Source organism: Siphateles boraxobius, unplaced genomic scaffold, assembly GCF_051911475.1.
Source record: "Siphateles boraxobius isolate OS27281-9 unplaced genomic scaffold, OSU_SipBor_1 37, whole genome shotgun sequence".
Lineage (NCBI taxonomy): Eukaryota > Metazoa > Chordata > Actinopteri > Cypriniformes > Leuciscidae > Siphateles > Siphateles boraxobius.
This window is the reverse complement of record NW_027508997.1, coordinates 4991951-5013566: the sequence shown is the minus strand read 5'-3', so window position 1 is coordinate 5013566 and position 21616 is coordinate 4991951. Positions and strand designations below refer to the sequence as shown.

Here is a 21616-nt window from a genome sequence, read left to right as displayed (position 1 = left end):
TTTAAATTTCACGAAGATCAAAATCCCTCCATGCTATTTTACAAACGTAAAACGTGACCAGAAGAACGTTCCGTGGGCAGTAGGAAAATCTTTTCCTGAACTGTGAAAGGGCTTATGTGTGTTTTTCCTCAAATAAATCCTGCCCCTTTTTCATTCGAGTGAAGTCGTCCACGAGTCAGCTCCACCTCTCCCTCCTGACCCCCCCACCCCCCGTGCCCCGTCTTTCCCATCTCCCTCTCTCTCTCTCTCTCTCCCACCCGCACGACTGTCCAGCTGGCAATTCACTCCCATTACAGTCATTTATCACCGCTCATTAGGTGCCTTTCTTTGCTTCATACAAGGTCTCGCTCCTGAAACAGGTATCCCGTTCTTTTCTGGATGCTTTTCAGGTTCTGTGCATAAATACAAACCGCATGAAACTGTGCTAAGATTGTGTGGGAAGAAACCGACTAACTTGAGGTAAGGGAAAAATGAAAATGGTCTGCGTTTTTTTATTCGTCTTTGAGTATTGCAAAGTCATAAAAGTTTACTCTTTTGTGGAAAAGTGTCAAATAGGCTACAGTTGAATAGCGTGTTTGATCATCTGAGAGAAAGCAGCTGGACGCAAGTAGCCTAAAGTTACACTAGACAAACGTTATATCTCAGTTGTATCAATAAAATATGTCAATGCATTTTTTAACTGTAACGTTATAACTTATGCAACGGAAGTTTATTTTCTCCTCATCCGCTTGTATTTCTTAAGAATAGACAGCAGTGTTCAACGGTCCTTTCTTTGCGCCGACGTTGTTTAAGACCTGCACTAGATTTGGAGTCACTGTAAATAAATATATAAACATTTTCATTTCGCCGTCACATCTTTAGTAACTTAATGTTAAATTGGTCCACTATACCCCTATAATCGCCTCATACGATGGGATCCAGATCTGGCTGAGTCTCGCCGTTACCTCAGCACATTTGTTTATATAAGCGTTTCAACTTGATGTTTACAGATGACATGATTTAAAATCGTGTACTTAATGCTGTCAGTTTGATTTAAATATGATTACAGTTGAAATACCATTATAATGGCATGTGCTTGGGAATCATGTGTTCCTGAGCTACCGAAAATCTCTTTTCAATTGCGCGCCAGTCCATTTACCTTGTATAATTGGATCTATCCACGGTAGGAAAAGTCGTTTGTCTATTCAACTTTGCCATGCTTTAACACATTTTGCACATATAACATTCTTGAAATTAATAATATGACGTCTTATAAAGATTGAAAGGGCCTATGTGGATCAGCATTAGTAGGCTACTTTATTACAAAAGTGACAAAGGAAATTTGAGACATTGATGTAAAATAAAGGTAAACAGAATAGTTTATTTGTATTTCATATCCAGTCAAGCTGTCATTTTGACAAATTATGCAAGAATGAACATTTTAGAGTAGGCCTAGGGCTGGATGATTAATCGAAAAATAATCGAAACCGAAATTCAGAGCCTATAACCGACGTAATTTTACCATTTCGGTTTTTTAATCCTATTAATATTTCCGTCCACTGTGTGTTAGTGTATTTTCCCCTTAAAACATATTACCGCGTGTGTCACGTAACTCCGCCCCGTCCATTCTGCGACATTGAAGCAACATGAGCCCCTTTCACACAGCGCGTTGATCCCGGGAAATTGCCAGAACAAACACCTTCTGTGTGAACGCAAACACGACCCGGGATTGATGCCAGGTTGGGGACATAGTAACATTGCCGTGTTCAGTCCCGGAACAAGCGCTGTGTGAACAAATGCCATAATCAATGCCGTGTCGTAATGATGGCGCTAGGCCGGGATCGTTCGCCAGCGTGAAACGGTTCGCAATTATGGGGTTAGAATTCGGTCACAATTCTGCGCGCGCAAGATCACATTTTGAGCACGCAAAAGGGCATTTCGCACGCGCGTGACCTGAGTTTTGTGGAGAAATTTTCGTCTCGCAGATAAGAAAATATTTTGAGCGAACTAAAATTAATTTTGCATTTAAAATAAGTGTTTGGATGTGCGCAGACATTCTCTTTTGCATGTGCAAAGTTTCACTTTCTTGTTCCTTTCTGATTGGCTGGCTTGAAAACCAATCACAAGACTCCCTGCATCACCGACTGTGGAAGAGGAAAATACATGGTGGAAGATGTTTATGTTTAATTTGTTTAATGGATTGAAAACTTCAATTTAAGTTCAAGTAAACAAAAACATTCACAGCAGAGAAGTTCTGTAAAAACAACTATCATACTAAAATTTTTTTGGTATGCAGGCTTGTTCCTCTCACTGCAAAAAAAAAAAGAAAAAGATGTGGGTAACAATGCAAACATATGCAAATATAACTGTAAGTGAAAATCTTGGGTGTGTGACTCACACGACTTCTATATAATTACTCTCATAATTAGATTTTTATTTTTTGCAGAGAGAGTAACAAGCCTGCATCCCAATGTGCACACTATCTATCCTAAAATAGTATATAAGAAAATAAAGTATATTTTTTAGTATGATAGTTGTTTTACAGAACATCTCTGCTGTGAATGTTTTTGTTTAAATAATTCCAAGGATATCAAGTAGATTGATTATTATTTTAACGTTATTACATTGCATTTCTACGTTTATTTGATGGCTTTTTTATTCTAATGTGAGTGATGTACCGTTTTTTACACACTTATTTCATTAAAAGGGGGAAAGTCTGTCCATCTTCATTTCTGAAAATGTGTAAAATTTGAGACCCCAGCTCGGTCACATTCATATTTTACTAATGTTAATTACATAACTTGCAGTTCAGAAAGAAGTTAGAACTACCACTTGAGCGGTAGCAAACACTGGGACATGTCATTATGTACAGTAATAGTACGATTTGATTTCGATTAAAAATAAGCTAAAAAAATAGCTTAAAATAAGCTAAAAAATAAACTGTGGTCGTCGAGTGGTAGACATTTGAACTTCAATCAAGCCATTAAACAAATTAAACATAAAAATCTTCCACCATGTATTTTTCCTCTTCCACAGTCGGTGATGCAGGGAGTCTTGTGATTGGTTGACAAGCTAGCCAATCAGAATTTAGCAGCTGGGTTGTGTTGAGCAAGCGAGCTGTCTGCGCTTAGAGAGCGCACGGCTGGTATGAAAGATGAAAGGAGCAAGAAAGTGAAACTTTGCACATGCGAAAGAGAACGTCTGCGCACATCCAAATACTTATTTTAAATGCAAAATTGATTTTCGTTCGCTCGAAATATTTTCTTATCTGCGAGATGAACATTTCTCCGCAAAACTCAGTTCACGCGCGTGCGAAATGCCCCTTTGCGCGCTCAAAATGTGATCTTGCTCGCGCAGAATTGTGACCGAAATCTAATGCCATACGCAATGTGCTAGTTTATGATCGAATCAGAGAAAAAATGCACAATCGTGGTTTCTCGAGAGAAATCGCAGCTCATAAGCAAACTATAGACGCCGCTGGGACATGTCACGTGTCTTTGCGGGTTGTGTGTGTCTGTGTGAACGCACTCTCTTGATTCCGGAAAATCACTGGCAGTGTGAATGAACCGAAGTCAAACGAACCCGGGTCAAATCCCGGGCCACTTTATCCGTGTATTTTCCGGAATCTCTGTGTGAAAGGGAACTCAAACACTGACTCAACTCAGCAACAGGAACCGCTTGTACCAAAGAAACACACGAAAAAAGAGAGAGACTGACAAACGCCCAGCAACAAGTGCCTCCACTCCCCAAAGCAGGTTTCGATAACACAAGCATTTACAAATGCTACACAATATGAAAAGGATTAGTTTTTTTAGTTTTATACAAGTTATATTTTACTTTTAAGATGGCAATATTTACAATAATTTATTTTGTTTACAAAAATAACTATTTTCTACATTTTGAGGAAACTTTCTTTTTACATTAAAACTTAATTACTTTTTTATTAGACGTTTTTATTTCAAGCATTGTATGCTTTGTTTGATTCAATTGTTTGAAATATTTAATAAGTAAGCATTAAAAGCTATCTGTGTGTTTCCTTATTTTAGAATCACAAAGATAGGATTATGCATTCTTTCATTTAAAAAAAATAACCGTGAACATATTTACAGTATAAGCCTTGCCAGTGACACATGAGAGATTTTTTTTTAAATAATCGTTCAATAATCGTAATCGAGGTAACTTGTTCGATTAATCACGATTATGATTTTAGCCAAAATCGTCAAGCCCTATTTTAGAGTTTGCCATTTTATTCCCAAAATGTTCTACATTTTGACTTCCATCACCGTCATTTCCATTGTACGTAATTAAAGATGTGTCGGAAATTACACCATGGTGCAAATGTTCATAGCAGAAATGAAATAATTCCTATGGGATACATTTCCTCAACTGTGTGACATTGTTAAGGGTCACACTTTATTGTACATAGTAGTTAAGGCCACTTCATATAAAGACCTACAAGACTGTGGATTTACTGTGCAACTACATCTTGTTCTGGAAAATTCCCACATTTACTTCTAATGAGTTTAATTTATGGTTATATTTGGGAGTAAACGTATAGGGTTATAATAAGTGTTAGAGCTAGATATTGGGGTAATGGTTGAGTTACATTAAGAGGTAAAGTGTATCAACAAATGCTAATTAAATGCAAGTGCTTTTAATGTAATTACAATGCATCAGCATGCAGCTACATTGTTGTATCAAATGGTATAGTTAATGCCACCTAATATAAAGTGTGCCCAAATTAAGTAAAGCTAATTGAAAAGTGAGTTTTAAGAGGGTCTATTTTCTTAAAGGCCACTGGACCAAAAGTGGCTATATTTAAATGAAATATTAGGGAATCACCCTTATATGAGGATCTGCATGTAAAGGACATAGAGTTAGTGAAGTATTTATATGGATTTAAGTTTGTGTTGTTACTTACTTGATATGCAAATGAAGGTAATGCAAAGATAATGTCTAGTCCCAAAGTTGACAGTTGAAGGGCATGTGTTTAGGTAACGGGTCTGTACCCACTCACAGCACAGCGGTACTCAAGATTTACATTCCTTTGTGGCCTACAGGCTCCAGAGTGACTTGTCTGTTAAGCTGTTGTTACATTAGTGAAATCCCACAACCGCACTGGTGAGGGGCTGTTATATCATCATCATCATCATCATCATCATCACAATTTTCAGTTCAATGTTGTACTATACAAAGGGTTTAAACTATTCTGTCTACAAACATTATAAGATGAACCTCATGTCATTCACACATGCAGTCAGTGGATGGCTCAGTTAAATGTTTTACTACTTCCTTAAAGTCAATATACCAGCTGGTAATAATGACTACTGAATCAAAGGAGAGTGCTGAATACTGTTGTATTACATTTGGGCATGTTTTATTGCTAAATGTAAAAATTTGTTTTGAATCCAGAAAATTACATTTACAGCTTGTTCAAGACAGGTTTTTAATTCATATATCTTTTTTGAAAACCCTGAAACAGTTTATGGTGTTCAAAATATCAAAATAGGTACTTGTACATGAAAGTATTGAGTATAAGTTTCAGTTGACTAATGTGTGTGTCAAAAGCAGTAGTTGTCAGTTTCCTACCCACTTTTTCTACAATACACCGGGTACCCCAGGGTGTGTTGAGAATCCGGGAGCATAAACATGCATAAACCTTTGATCTGTGGGCGAATCTCAAGAAATCACGTCTGAGACACATTTTGCCATCCACCATAAAAAATATTTTGACCGTTTTTTAATAAAACAAATTTGAATGGAGTATATTTTACAAGAAAATACTTGATAGTATTTTCTTCCCTATTGTGACATATTAACCAAAGTCAAACGGCTTCTCGAACAAGAAAAAAATGTTGCGAAGGGCAGGTTGTGGTATGCTTTTGCTGTGATATCATGTGAGTGACGGGTTGTCCTGCCCTTGCACCTTTAAATGCGTCATCAGAGAAGAGATGTTGCTACAAGTGGAAGGGGAAGTTATTTTGATTAAAGATTATGAGGGAACATGAATTTAAAAAAATAAAGATGTGCATGGATTTATAATTCAATAAATATTGCAATCTTCATTTAAAAAATAAGTTATTATAAATCATTATGATTTCATGGTGACTTAAATTGTCATTAAGTAATAAACAATTTTGCAGTGAAATGTGACCCAGACATATTCCCAGGTTTAATTAGCTTCCTCCTATCTCATCGAATTTGCTGTAGAAGTGACCAGCATGCATTATAAATTTAACAGTAAGCTGGAACATGTTCTGTGTGAGCAATTCTGTACACATGATAGTGAACAAATCAAAACATAGTCGCACTCACACAACAGTAAGCGTGTTTCCCATCTTTGTTTCTATTCCCTGCTGTAGAGCCACACATGGAGCCGTGTCAGTGGTTGCTACACATTGTTGTCTTCTTACATAATGCTTGGATTCAATCATGCTTTGCCCAAACCACACCCCCAGTACGCTCAAGCCCCACACCGACCCCTCAGACGGCACAGGGACCAGAGACTCTGAAGTTCCGTCTGTCTGGTTTTCCCAGGAAACACAATGAGGGGCGAATTGAGGTGTTTTACAAAGACGAGTGGGGGACCATCTGTGATGATGATTTCTCATTGGCCAATGCCCATGTCCTCTGTCGCCAGCTTGGCTTCGTGTCCGCCACGGGCTGGGCACACAGCGCCAAGTATGGGAAGGGCACAGGTAAATGTGCCTGCTCTCATTCGCACATTCACTCTGACCAGATATAAAGCGATATCTGCATGCCTGGTATGTGCTCAGAGAGTTTGTGTTTGTTTCAGGGAAGATTTGGCTTGACAATGTGCAGTGCAGTGGCAGTGAAAGGAGTGTGTCGGTTTGTAAGTCTCGTGGCTGGGGCAACAGTGACTGCACTCATGATGAGGACGCTGGAGTGATTTGTAAAGATGAGAGACTGCCGGGATACATGGACTCCAACGTCATAGAGGTAAAGGACCCTACACCAGTATTGGGGAAAGTTACTTTTTCAAATGTTAGTGCTTCAACTTTAATTTATTTCAGTTAGTTGCCAAGGCAACATTTCAAATTTGTAGTTTAGGTGAAGTTTATTGTCTAATGTTTTTTTTAGCTTCATTTCAATTAACACATTTTTTTTTTAAGTTTTAGGTTTAGTAAACAATAATAACCCTGATCTAACATGCAGGAAGCACTCCAAGCACTGCTTTCTCACATGCTTCTTCACTCTTCTTGTTTGACTGTCCACATAGATTCTATTCTTTGCGTTGTGCGTTTCTCTCAGGTGCGGGTAGATGAGAATAAAGTGGAGGAGGTTCGTTTGCGTCCTGTGTTTACCATGGCAACTAAACGGATGCCGGTCACTGAGGGAGTGGTGGAAGTCAAGAATAAGGACGGGTGGGCTCAGATCTGCGATAATGGTTGGACACCCAAAAATTCTCGAGTGGTTTGTGGCATGATGGGATTCCCCCACGAGAAGAAGGTCAACAAGAGCTTCTACAAGTGAGTGTTGATGACATGTTGAAGATAGGGCGGGACTTCTATCCATCAGGATTGTGATTGGAAACATTGTTACAAAAAAAACCCCTACTAAAACCATTTTTACACAGATGAATATTGCTCTTTTTAGACTTACTAGTCTGATTTGAGAATTTGTGTTTTCATATGTCTTGTGTGTATTTCATTATACTGTGGCTGTTAAGCCAATGTGAGAGGAAATTATGTTTACTTTCTCAGTCATCCGTGAAATGCAGTTTCGCCTTGCAGCATACACACAGTTTAAACCACAGACAAACACCTGAAGAAGGAAACTATTGCGTAGGTGCACGGCATTCATGCACACTAATTAGTAGAAAGCACACTGGGGTCTCATCCCCCGAAACCAGTGGAATGTCACAAGAATGTTCCACTTAAAGGAATAAGCCCTTTGTAAAACACATAGGGATTTAGTTTCCAGACCTAGACTTATACAAGACAACCAGTGAAGATTTTATAATGAGTAGAAGCTTAGAGGATGTCTGTGTGCCTCCACAGTACGCCTGTCTGCATTTATTTCCCATGTGTTGTTTTTTAGACTACATGAAGGTTTCATTTCTCATCCTGTCTCCCTACGGCACGTACGCACCATTACCGACCCCACATTCCTGAATCAATTGCAAACTGTTACTGATTAGGTTTCCATAACCTCAGGAAATCTGAAGTTGACATCTTTAAAGCATGACAATAGATTATTAAAACTTAATGATTTAGAATGTACTTTAAAGTAAAACTTTAATTTGACCATTACAAAGTGCAATTTTTAAAAGTGCATAAAGAAACAGTGAACGTATACTCTCTTTTAGTACACTTAAGTGGCCTTTTATTTCATTAATATTATATTATCTGCAAGTACAATTCTTTTTTATTCTACACTTTGTAGCACACTAAATGCACATTCAATACAAATAAGCAAAATTCTTTTTCACAATAGTATGACCATTTTTATCAAGTAAGTGTTTTGGTGATGCAGATGCTACACAACCTTTCCTATCTCAGACAGTCTGAACTGTCCTGAAGTGGACAAAGAGAAAGAAAGATACAGTAGTCAGTGTGTATGTGTGCTTGACCCCATTTCCCTGTTTTCAACAGGCATCTCAAAAAGAGATCTGCTGAGCCAAAAGCTAAAGTTAAAGTAACAGCGGCCAGGTACCATCTGAGGGAAAGAAACCAGTAGTGTTCTTTCCCTAGAAGGCTGAAGCACATATCGTGGCTTTAGTAGTGATCTTAAACGCAGCACAATTAGTGTTTGTAATCCTCTAACTAACTTCAATCTAATGCGTGCTTCAGTCAATTATCCTATTTTGTGATTGAGTTGTGTTGATTTGCTCTCTCAGTGAGGTGTGTGTGTGTGTGTGTGTGTGTGTGTGTGTGTGTGTGTGTGTGTGTGTGTGTGTGTGTGTGTGTGTGTGTGTGTGTGTGTGTGTGTGTGTGTGTGAGAGAGAGAGTGTGGTGAACGTAACATTTCCCAATGAAGAACTTATTACCATCTGTTAGTTTTACTCACATAGTTTTGAGATGAGGCTGTGCTTGTGTAAGATTTAAAGCTTTTGAGGGAGATATCTTGAAACAGAATCCCTTTTAATAATACTAACACAATCCCTTCTTCTGCTTACTGCACTTTCACCTCAGATATGTCCGCTTCTAACGTGCTTGTTTCAATGTGTATATAACAGGCATGGTAAAATTAAATCACCTCTAACAATTGTTTTAATTTATGTGGTATTTTGTAGTTCTCATTTTACAAAGTTTCTGTTTCTGTCACCTAACGTAATTATTATATACCTAATAACTTGTGACGCACTGTATTTTGTTAAATCTTTAAAAAAAATAAACTTAAATCACATTGCCTTCTTTACCATGCAGCTGGTATGCATATGTGTGCACATGCATGCTGGATGTTGCAGTGGACATTTTAGTGTTTCTGAACGCTTAATGGATGTTTGCATTACAGGCAGGGGCCCAAAGCTAAGGCTATCACTAAAACTAGCTCTAAGCCTAAACCGGGCAAATCAGCTGCAGATAAAAGGTAACCTTGGTAAAAATGGGAAGCATACAGTACAATGCCTTCGTGTCTCAGACCTTTCTGACCTTTTCTTTTGTTCTCTAAATCTAAATGTGTTGTCAGTCAGAAAGGCTGCATTACATGTTATTCTGCAGCCTAAACACAACCTATAACAAATTATTGAAATTGGTTAAAAGATAGAAAAGCCTTCTAGAATAAGCAATATGTAGACATACACTGCCATTCAAAGGTTTGGAGTCAAAGATATATTAATCACTTTTTATTGCCAATGTGTGAACAGCTTGTAACGAAACGTAAAAAAACGAGACCTTCCATGACTTCCTAGGTTGTCTATAAAAGCCTGAAGACTGATTTTAATGTGAAGAACTCGGGACGTTTTTGCCGGGAAAATCAAAAGGATATGACGTTTCTGCCTGCTCCCGAGAGCCTCTTCTGTTCAGTGATTCATGAAGCAAATGCTGCTTATACAATGTTCAGGATGATGCCGAAAGAGCCATTCGGGATTGTAATGTCAGTGTTTAATGCAAAAAAAAGGGATTAATTCAAACTATAGTCTCACATAGCCAGATCTATATAGTATAGTCTCAAATATAGGCCCAAACTATCATAACAGTGTCATTTTAATTACCTCATCTGTTGACATGTTGCCGAGGCAGAGGTGCTGCAAACATTTACATTGCTATGATCAGACACTTTCTTAACTGCTTGCTGTTTTCTCATCACTGTCATTTTTGATGTGTTTATTTTGTTATTGTTAACAGTATTTGGCTGCAAAGGTATTTCCAACTTCCCCATAAGTATGTCGCTCTGGGCATTGAATCACATTCAATCCCCTGTACGTAACGTTACGTGTGCACGAGCGCAAGCATGAGCAGTAAGTTGCTGGCTGCAGTTCACTTAACAGCCACCGGTGTCGCTAATAACAAAGGTTTCTGAATTCTACATATAGCCCCTTTAAATTGATCAAAAATGTCATTAAAGACATTTATAAAGTTATAAAAGATTTGTATTTAAAATTAGTGCTGTTCTTTTGAAATTTTAAACTTTTTTTAACATTGATAATAATGATAATAATAATAATAAATGTTTTTTGTGCTCCAAATCAGCATATTAGAATGATTTCAGAAGGATCATGTGACACTGAAGAATGGAGTAATGGCTACTGAAAATTCAGCTTTGCCATCACAGGAATAAAAAATATTTTAAAATATATTCAAATAGAAAAGTTATTTTAAATTATTTTTTTATTATCAAATAAATGCAGCCTTGGTCAGCAGAAACTTCTTTCAAAAACACAAAAAATTCTTTCAAAAACACAAAAAAATTGTACCGACCCCAAACCTTTGAATGGTAGTGTACATAATGCAATTTTGTTGTGCTGTTGTATTTCATTCTTAAGGACAGGAATGAGAATGAGATGAGTTTATTCAATATACTGTCCAAAATGAATAAAATGCAGTAAAAAAAGCATCTCCAATATTTCAGTTGAAAAAATCAGAAAATATGTGTGACTTATAGAAATGATACTGATTACATCTACACAAGAATATTGCAGTAGTTGTTGAGTGTGTAAACATCTCAGGCTTAACTTTATTATGGACCTTAATCTGAAAAGGATGTGCATGTAAACATGGTAAGTGTGTCTTTCAATTCCCTCTCAGGCTGTATGCTGAGCGGCAGAAGAACCGCTTCCTGGTTCATTCAGTGGCATGCTTAGGCACAGAAGTGCACTTGGCTGCATGTCCTCTAGAGTTTAACAATGGCAATGCCACAGAGTCGTGCCCTGGAGGAATGCCTGCTGTGGTCAGCTGTGTACCTGGTCCACTATACGCTCAGAGTACTGCCATGAGGAAGAAACTCAAGATGCAGGTAAAGTGTGTTCTTGTGTATGATACATGCAAAAGGCTCCCTTTTACATGTATTTCATTAGCGCTGTGGTTACTAATTATTTTAAACTTTCTTCCTCTCTTTCTCATTAGTCTACTATACGCCTGAAGGGTGGAGCGAAACATGGTGAGGGCCGTGTCGAGGTGTTGAAGGGCAGTGAATGGGGGACGGTTTGTGATGATCGCTGGAACCTGCTCTCTGCCAGTGTCGTATGCAGAGAATTGGGCTTCGGCTCTGCCAAAGAAGCCCTCACAGGCGCCCGCATGGGACAAGGTAGGAATGCAAAGGAGTTACCAAATATAATACAGAGGTTTTTTTGTCTGCAGCGATGGAATGCACGGAATGCCTTATTACCTGATCAGTGACTTCATCTCTCTCATCTCTGAGGTCATCAGAGATAACAACTCATCACTGAATAATATAAATGCCTTCATTTATTACCCTACTCCCTGGAATATTTCATTCTGATTGGTCAGTTGCTACCATCTGATAATGACCAGGAAACTACAGCTGACCGTTGACCCTGGCAAACCAGTCTCCTATATAGCTATGCTAGTTTTATATCGTGTAACTAAAGCATTGATTTCTTTAATCTGCCCTGGACGTAACAGCTTAAAAGCGCATGGATTTGTGGACATCCATTTTGTCCAGCCTTTCATTTGGAAATGTATTTTGCATTGTAGCGACATTCATACATTTTTAATTGTGGCCTATGTGTTCTACACGTGGCCACTGTTTTACATGGGTAAAGTTGTAAGTTACAAACGTTTGTTTTAGCTGTGTCAGTATGAATTTGACATTTTACTATGCATATGCTTCTGGGTTTTCTCTCAGGGTTGGGGCCTATCCATATGAATGAGATGCAGTGCACAGGTCATGAGCGCTCTCTGTGGAACTGCCGCTATAAAAACATCACTGCTGAGGACTGCAAACACACTGAAGATGCTTCAGTCCGCTGTAATGTCCCATATATGGGCCATGAGAAGACGGTCAGAGAAACACACATATACTCATACTCATTCTTCTTTTAGTTGTGTATTTGTTATACCAAAATTAAATAATGTATTTATACCCATGGTTTACACATGCAAAATAATTTTTACATGTGTTAATTTTATGGCATTTTAACACATTCGTAGATCATGTGTCTGTCATTCTGATGTTTTCAGAAACTGTATATTACACCCACTTGCATCTATTGCTTGTTTCTCAATTCAAGGAGAACACAGCAATGATCAAATGAATGAATGATATTGTGCTCAATATTCATTTTGACTCAAAATGGATGACTGGAGTGTTGGGTATAATTGTCTGTATCAAGAGACAATTACTGTAATTAATTATCTGTTGCGATTTACGATTATGATCTCAACAGATGCAACACACCTGAAGCATTATTCACCTACTGCTAGAAAACCTCCTTTATGCATGTAATGGTCACTGGGGATAATTGTCACACTATATATATATATATACTTAGTCTGTTATTTCCCATAGTAGGCCTATGTCTTTATGAGATAACTGATGTATCTTATATGGTCATATTACACCAAAACAATTTTTTATGAATTATGTGTGTCAAATTAAAATTCAGATATTCAGATGATTTTTTTAAAAAAAGCTGTTTGTTACCACATGATTTTTTAAGTTAATACTTTCATTCAGCACTAGATTGATCAATACAATTGATCAAAGTGACAGTAAAGATATTTCTAATGTTAACATATCTACTTCATATAAATTCTGTCCTTTTAAACTTTTCATTCATCAAAGAATCCTAAAAAAAAAGGTATCATTGTTCCCACAAAAATATCAAGCAGCACTATTTTAAACTTTGATAATAATAATAAATGTGCTTGAGCAGCAAATCAGCATATTACAATGATTTCTAAAGGCTCTTGTGACATTAAAGGCTGGAGTAATGGCTGCTGGAAAACAATTGTAGCCAAAACTTAGTTTTAAAACAAACAAACAAAAATACAACCTGAGAAATATTCACTAGAGTAAAAAGTGTGACAATTATCCCAGTCTCCCCTAAAATCGAATTGAACTCCCTCTTACCCCTTGTCCCTGGTTGTGCCCCGCTCAGGTGCGCATCTTAGGGGGCCGAACTCGCTATGAGGGCCGTGTGGAGGTGTTATATACTGAGGCCAACGGGACGTTGCGCTGGGGTCTGATCTGTGGAGAAGGCTGGGGCACTGAGGAGGCCATGGTTGTGTGCAGGCAGCTGGGCCTCGGGTACGCCAACCATGGTCTACAAGTAGGATGCTAACAGTAACAGCAACACACACTTGCATGCTAACAATGCCTTGAACTTCCTGCTACCATTGAAAAAAATCACATGGTGCTGGCTTACACACTCCCTCATACATATTCAAAGCCTTGAACTTTGAAAACCACATGAAAACACAGAATCAGTGCTTGTTGTCTAGAGACAGAAGGAAATAACCCTGCTGAAAAGATCCTTCAGCTCTAGCCACAATTTGCTAATGAACAACTTAGTTATACTAGCTAGACCAGCACCAAACTAGTACTAACCAGCCATGCTGTTCTATACTAAGGCCTCCTTTATAAAGAGATGCATAGAACGATCCTAAATGTGAACGAATGACAATTTCCGAAATTGTCCTATGAAGGATTTATGAAATAACACAGAAACCCAAACAATTATCATTAAAGGGGCAATAAGTGACTTCTGAGAAACACAGTTGAAAAAAAAAAAATATCGTTTGTTCATAGCCCTGGCTGTGTAAATAGGAGAAAAAAACAAAGTGGATTGAACCAATCCACGGAACACCAAAACACTCTTGTAACAATAGGGGGCATGTCCGCTCATGATGGGGGATGAGCAAGCATTTGTAGAAATACTGTGGAAAGAGAGATGACTGAGAAATTAATTACTTAATGCATATTGTGATTGTCTCATTTAACTCACATTTTAATAAACAATATTGAATTATTTTGATTACTGGTATATACTTGAGCAAAACATTTGTACGCTTGCTCTTCAGTTGGCATATGCATATGAATTTTTAATTTATTTTTTCAGTTTTTGCCTTTATAAATCCCAATTTGTTCCTCACTTTTTAAGGGCTGAAATCCCGGGAATTTCGGTTCAGATAAAATTATGTGTTTTATAAATGAGGCTCTTGGTCTTCTCAGCAGGGACGTCTGTCTTGGTATGTGGGTTAGCTTTGAATGGCACGAGACAGATTGGTGAGCGTGGTAAGAAATGAGTGTGTTTGACGTTGCGTAGGTTGTGATTTCAGGTGCGTCTGTCGGGTGGGCGCTCACAATATGAAGGGCGTGTGGAGGTGCGGGTGGGGCAGCGTTGGGGCAGTGTATGCAGTGAGGGCTGGACCACCAAAGAGGCCATGGTGGCATGCAGGCAGCTAGGGCTGGGGTTCAGCATGCATGCTATTACAGTGAGTACATGACATACACACATGCTGATGCAGAAGCAGCTGTTTTCCTTCACCAGGAATGTTGTTTTTAGGCAACATGAATGATTAGGAATAAGATGTTTCTTGTATTATTTTATTTTATTTTTTCAGGAAAATGAGTTGAACACTTTTGTGACAACTGTATAGACTAGAACAGCCAATGACAGTTTGGAACTTTGCCCTGTTTTTGTCTTGTGAAGTTGGCCCACATGTCTGGGTCATATTTTTTCCCCCAAATGAAAGAAATAATTGAAATAATATTTTAGGACCTCGATTTTTTGCATTGTCACATTATTTTCATGACAGTCATTTCCCCCAAAATTCTCATTACCGTAATAAATAAATAAATAATCTTTTTATAAAGTGTAATTTATTTTTCTTTCTTTCTTTTAATTTGTTGTTTTAATTTTGAGATGTAGTGTGACCTGGTCATGTTTACCCTAAAAGAAAGAAGTTATAGAAAATACATTTTGAGCTATGACAAGTAAGCAAAAATTTTTGCAAAAATTTAATTTGGCAAATTTCAGACACATTAGGAATAATTTGACTACAGAGGCCTCAAAGTTATATATTAATGCTATGATCATATCACACATTAACTACTGTCTTACCAGTTGGACACAGACAAGTCGGACTACATTACGATCAGTTGAAATACTTTACAAACGGGCCTTAAAAACGTTAGATAAAAAGTCAAATTCATATCACCATTGTAAACTTTTAATTAAATATGACCTGTTAAATTGGGAAAACATGATTAAGTTTGCAGATATTTTACTTGTATATAAAATTTTTCATGGTAGGGCTCCCCCTCCGCTCAATAAATTTGTCCAACAAAATGTTAACTCATCCACCAGAGCATCTACAAGAGGGGATTGTAAAATACCATGTAAAAAAAGTAGCTTTGGACAGTCGGCTTTCTCTTTTCGAGCAGCTCATGCATGGAATACCATACCCACAGAACTAAGGAAGATCACGTCTATCAAATCATTTTCTAAATCCATAAAACATTGGTTATTAACAAATCAAATATGTTGCCATAATACAGAATAATGTGTTTGTATTTATTATGTTTTTATTTTTTTATTGTAGTAGTGTATTTATTGTTTAAATGTTTAACCTGCTAGGGACTGCAGATGAAAATTAGCCTGTATGGCTAAATCTGGCACATTTACATGTTGGACCTTGTACCCATGTTAATTAATGTGCACTGTCCCTTTAAATAAAGAAACTCAAACTCAAGCACATTTCCCATAAATTCTCATTACCATTATGCAACAAAAAAAATATTTTTTTATGTAAAGTGACTTCTCGAAAAAAGTAATTTTTCCTTGAGTATAAAAGGTACAGTTCTCAACTGTACAATCTTCAAATAGTTATGAAAATGGTATTTGAAAATGGCATGTTTACCATGTAGGTCTGTTTTGGATTTTCATTCTCTTCATAGTAAACTACTTATCACTGTCTGTCTGTGTTTGTTTGTTTTGATGCGTGTTTGCTAAGGAAACATGGTATTGGGATAGCAGTAACGTGACAGAGATGGTTATGAGCGGAGTGAAATGTGCAGGAGATGAGATGTCTCTAAGCCAGTGCCAACACCACAGAACGGTCAACTGCCAGAAAGCAACTGCACGATTCTCAGCAGGAGTTATCTGCTCAGAAAGTGAGTAATCACATGCACACAGAAACAAAGTGACCCTTTTAAAAGGTCGAATTTGATTGGCTGAGCAGCTGATATTATTAATAGTAGTAGTATTTAGACCAAATGCACCAGAACTCTTGCCTGTTTTTAGCTCTTTATCTGTTTTGTGATTTACAGACAGACTGTCTTTAATTTGTGTGGTATAGTATTTTTCAGTTACTCTTTCTGCAGGTTACATTGTTAAACCAGTAGGTGACTGTCTTTATAAGTGAGTCATTGAATCATTTATTCAACTGGTTCATTCAACAACACTGAATAATTCAGTAACTCTCTGCATCCGAATATGCCTACTTCCCTACTATATAGTAGGGGGAAAAGAGTACATGAAAAGAGTAGTATGTCCAAATTCACTGTATTCATGAAACAGTAGGCGAAAAGTACCCGGATGACCTACTACTGGCAAGATTCTATATTGCACAACTTATGGACAATTTACTATCCCATGAGGCCATTTGTGAATAGCAACGAAACTAAAGTCACTTGACAATTGTAGTACGTCCAGAGTTCATTCACACTACATACGTTCATACTACATAAAACATACTTTTATTAACAGCCTCAAAGTAGGTTCTTAATTAAATGTAGTACCTACTTAGTATGTGATTTTGCATAGTATGTCATTTTGAGTGAGTCACTGAATCATTTTCTCAACTGATTTGTTTGAAAACCCTTATTCGTTCATCAAAACACCACTACTGCGTGTTGCTCGGAAATGCTCTAAAATAGACTAAGTAATTGGCAATATTGTGTCTAAAATGTAGGTTACTCAGTATAAACTTCTGGTTTATGGAACTGTTGTATAAAAACAATGTCATATTCAGAATCTAGTACAGAGTAGTACATTCAGTCATTATATTTTTTATGGATGACTGGAATTCTCACCTCAGACGGTCAGTCGGCTGCTGATGCTAGACCTAAAGCTGTGGTCAGTCTTGTTTATCTTTCTCTGAGCACTAGGCTGTAATTAGTGAACCTCACATGGCAAAGGCTTGACTTTAAATGACTTACACCTGTCTGGATTATGTATACAAATGAGACAACATATCATTTTCTTAACTGTTGTACTTTGAGCAAAACTGTTTGTTCAGACATCAAAACCTCAGAAATCCAGTTTAGTTTCCAACATGCAATGCCATAGAAATAGAAACAAAACTCTAAATCAAATTCCTGGACCAAAAATATATATTTATTTTCATCTATGAACTTTCATTTTAAATTGCCAGCATACCATTTCAGAGTTTTCATGTTTTAGCTTGATCTTGATATGTACAAGTTTATTTCCCCAGCTACATCAGATCTAGTGCTGAACGCACCATTGGTGCAGCAGACGACGTATATAGAGGACCGGCCGTTGCACATGCTGTACTGTGCAGCAGAGGAGGACTGTCTGTCCAAGAGCGCGGCTAATGCTAACTGGCCTTACGGTCATCGCCGCCTGCTCCGCTTCTCCTCTCAGATACACAACATCGGACGAGCTGACTTCAGGCCCAAAGCTGGCCGTCACTCGTGGGTGTGGCACGCATGTCACGGGTAACCGTACTGTTAACATTTCTTTTTTCAATAGATTCATGTTGTGTTGAACATCTGGGTACGCCTTTTGTGTTGCGGGTCAAACTGACCCCCCATTGGTTTCCATGCAATTTGTACGAAAGATTGTTTCTGCCACAGAATAAAATAATAAAAAGGGTAATTGCGACTTTTGATTTCACAAATCTGACTTTATAACTTGCAGTTCCGAGTTTATAACTTACAATTCAAATTTTTTTTCCTCTCAAATTCGGCTAAATCAACACTACAAAAAAAGAAAGAACTAAGGATTCATGGAAAAACAGAAAACCACTATTACATGTCAGAGAATAAAAATATCACAATTGAGAAATTATACACTCCTATTGTGTTAAAAAAAATCTTCCTCTCTTTGTGTTTGGGGTAAATTTTACCCACATATTTTTTGTTCAATATTAGCTGCAGACACAAAATGGAATAATTTCCTTGATGTTTTTATTTTGTTATATTTACTTGTGGTGACTATTTGCACACTGAGGTGTTACAACTAAGTATAAAATAGTATCTAACATTTGTACATAGTGTAAATAGTATTTATCAATAGGCTATTTGTAATTGGTCTAAATAGCCTCTGCCTTTTTATGACTGGTTCTCAAACCTTTGCGAGAATAAAATGGGTTTATCACATTTCTTTTAAGCGCTGCAACTGACTAGTAATTGCGATCCAAAAAACAAACAAAAAAAACAACTAATAACCAAAAACATCATTTCACAGACTTTTTGTCAAATCGATTAGATGAAGAAACAGCTAATTTACTGTTTGACTTTGCATTTAATGTTTCACCAAAATGAATTGTTTATTAAGTGTTTCAAGCAGTTTAACAATCAAGTGTGGGTTAAATTGACCGACAACACAACATCCACTGCTTTTCTAGCTGGTTTCTTTTCAGTCAGTTCTAATGGGATATGGATATACAAGTTTATATATGTTTGTGTGTATGTGACTTCACAGGCATTATCACAGTATGGACATCTTCACACACTATGATCTGATGTCTGCCAATGGCACTAAAGTGGCAGAAGGACACAAAGCCAGCTTCTGCCTGGAGGACACTGACTGTGAAGAGGGTAAATCACACTTTTCCAAAAACACCATTTACAGTCAGCTCTCTTTATTTAGACACATCATCAGCAATTACAAATCTGTGTTAATTCTAGGCGTTTCCAAGAGATACGAGTGTGCTAACTTTGGTGAGCAGGGCATCACAGTGGGATGCTGGGATTTGTATCGCCATGACATTGATTGCCAGTGGATCGACATTACTGATGTCAAACCAGGAAATTATATCCTTCAGGTCAGAAAATTGGTGCAGATCATTGTCCCAATCCCAGAAACTCATCTTTTATTGATTCAAGCTTATCCAGACTTGTTTTTGCTTGCTTTTTCTCCTAGGTTGTCATAAATCCTAACTATGAGGTTGCTGAGAGTGATTTCACAAACAATGCCATGAAATGTAACTGCAAATATGACGGCCACAGGATCTGGGTCCATAATTGCCATATTGGTGAGAAACGAATACAAACAAAGCCTCAAAATTACTAGAAAATGTCTATGCTTGGAAGAGAATACTACTGTCACTTACTACTTACTGAATTCTTTTCAATATATACTTTTAAAAGAAGGATAAGAAACAGAATTATGCAACCTTTTAGTTTTTATACAGTAGTGTTCTACATTCATGACACGTGACCTCAAGTGATGCAATAACATCTTATGTAATTCAGAGAGTGTTGTCATATTATCATCTTGGAATTAAACCGTTATTTCGCATTTTGACAGATTTTCTTGGCAGTCTGATGAAATAATGATTCAAGAAAAAGATTGTGGTTGATATCAATTCCAGTTCAAGTGTGTACTCTGTTGTAGCAATATATATTATGCACTGAAGATAGTAAGAGAATAGGGTTGTATGCTATTCTGAATATTGTCAAAGTGTTCCCCATTGAATGTCAAATACTGAAAGATTTCTTTTTCCATGTCTTCATTTCAGGTGATGCTTTCAGTGAGGAGGCTGAGAAGAAGTTTGAGAAATACCCTGGACAACTTAACAACCAGATCTCGTAATCATGTCACCAGATTCAACTAATTAGCATATTGAGACGATCTAACATTGTAGGTTAATCCAGAGTAAAATATTTATTCATTCAAACCAGCCATAAACTAATCATCGTCTCACATTGCAAGTTACAGAAACCCTAAAATCTACAAATATCCAGTGTTTTAACACAGAGTATAATTGTATTGACATTACCAAAAACTGAACTCCAAAAGACACTCTGGGCCACTGAGTCTGGCTTAAGTAGTGTGAAGGTTCGATGTAAATGAACATTTGCCTCAGGCGTGCAGTGGTACAGGTACAGCCTGCTCTGTGTTTACAGCGCAACCAGGTGCTTATTTTCTTAAAGGTTTTAAAAGCCTTGTTGATGCATCACAGCCAATGTGCTGCTGTCTCTGTGAGTTAAAAGTACTTGAATGTTTCGTATTCCAGATGAGCATTCGTGTTTAAAAGCTGTTGCTAAGTGTGAATGTATGTTATGCTTCAAAGCTCTGACTCAATGTAGGATCCTGTTTTACTTTCAAATAGTCTTTTATGTATGACTTGTTAAAGCTTCAGGGACGTTTTTTTTTCCCCATTGTCCTGTTTATGCATTCATGTGTTCAGCTACAGAAAAAAAATTAACCCTTTCATGTCATAGGCAACTTTTAAAGATGAAAAATAAAGTATTTAAAGTATCAATATTTGTAATACAAATATTTTCACGTTTCATGAGCCAAGAAACATAAATGGTCATAGTAATTTAGTAGTCAGCTTACTTTACAAACGTACGGAAGCTTGTAATTGTGACTAATCTCACAATTCTTCTTTTTCTCAACTTGCGAGTTTATATCTCAGAATTTTGAAATGTGTTTTGACTGGAACTCACATCAGTGATGACAGTTGTGTAGAGTGAAAATAACAGCATTGTGATGACACATTTCCAGTTTTCAACATCCAAAATCTAGTAAAGTTTTCTATATTTTCATAAAAAAAACTATACATTTATAATGCTATTTTGTGTTATATAAACTTGGCAGTAAATTACCTTGGCAGTTAATTAATGCTGCTTCGAGGGTTTCTAATAATATGGTTGTGGGAATGATGTCAAATTTGACACTTTATTTTCTCTTCTGACTGCTAATCAATCTCTCAATATTTTTTCCCTCTTCAGGAAAGTCTTAAAAATGCTATCATGGATTTTTGCTATTGCTATTGCTATTGTAGTAAATAGGGATACCTACAATTTTTTTTATATTTTTTCTCGTCTCCGGTCTCACTTTTGGAAATGTGAAAACGGTTCATCACACATCTTTATAAGCTGTGTGGGCGGCTTAACAAGTTGATTTTAATTTTCTGGAGCTTATTTGGTTACATGCACATGAGCTCTGCACATTCAGAATGGAAATTCAGTAACCACAAAGCAGGACTCAGTGTAACAATTATAAAGAACT

The 21616-nt window shown here is 37.2% G+C and overlaps 1 protein-coding gene across 3 annotated transcripts; it reads left to right on the top strand.

Annotated features, from left to right (window-relative positions):
- The first annotated feature begins 255 nt into the window (after positions 1-255).
- loxl3b (lysyl oxidase-like 3b) lies at positions 256-20864 on the top strand. 3 transcript variants are annotated; one of them, XM_077197209.1, is made up of 16 exons: positions 6345-6677; positions 6776-6939; positions 7252-7469; positions 8595-8651; positions 9457-9531; positions 11190-11397; positions 11508-11688; positions 12250-12404; positions 13505-13675; positions 14685-14840; positions 16362-16521; positions 17847-18090; positions 19079-19194; positions 19285-19421; positions 19520-19631; positions 20118-20864. In XM_077197209.1, the coding sequence occupies exons 1-16, from the start codon at positions 6350-6352 to the stop codon at positions 20189-20191; spliced, it is 2556 nt and encodes an 851-aa protein (XP_077053324.1). In that variant the 5' UTR covers positions 6345-6349; the 3' UTR covers positions 20192-20864. The 3 variants fall into 3 exon arrangements, with proteins under 3 accessions (XP_077053322.1, XP_077053324.1, XP_077053323.1); XM_077197207.1 differs by lacking the exons at positions 8595-8651; positions 9457-9531; positions 14685-14840 and adding an exon at positions 256-459 and having other exon boundaries at positions 6342-6677; XM_077197208.1 differs by lacking the exons at positions 6345-6677; positions 6776-6939; positions 7252-7469; positions 14685-14840 and having other exon boundaries at positions 8601-8651.
- Positions 20865-21616: the final 752 nt, after the last annotated feature.

Bases quoted from the DNA above. Each gene is read 5' to 3' on its own strand.
- loxl3b (XM_077197209.1), top strand. From the start codon at position 6,350: ATGGAGCCGTGTCAGTGGTTGCTACACATTGTTGTCTTCTTACATAAT. The intron at 11,689-12,249 runs GTAGGAATGCAA...GTTTTCTCTCAG, and splicing joins AGGCGCCCGCATGGGACAAG to GGTTGGGGCCTATCCATATG. The intron at 16,522-17,846 runs GTGAGTAATCAC...TTATTTCCCCAG, and splicing joins AGGAGTTATCTGCTCAGAAA to CTACATCAGATCTAGTGCTG.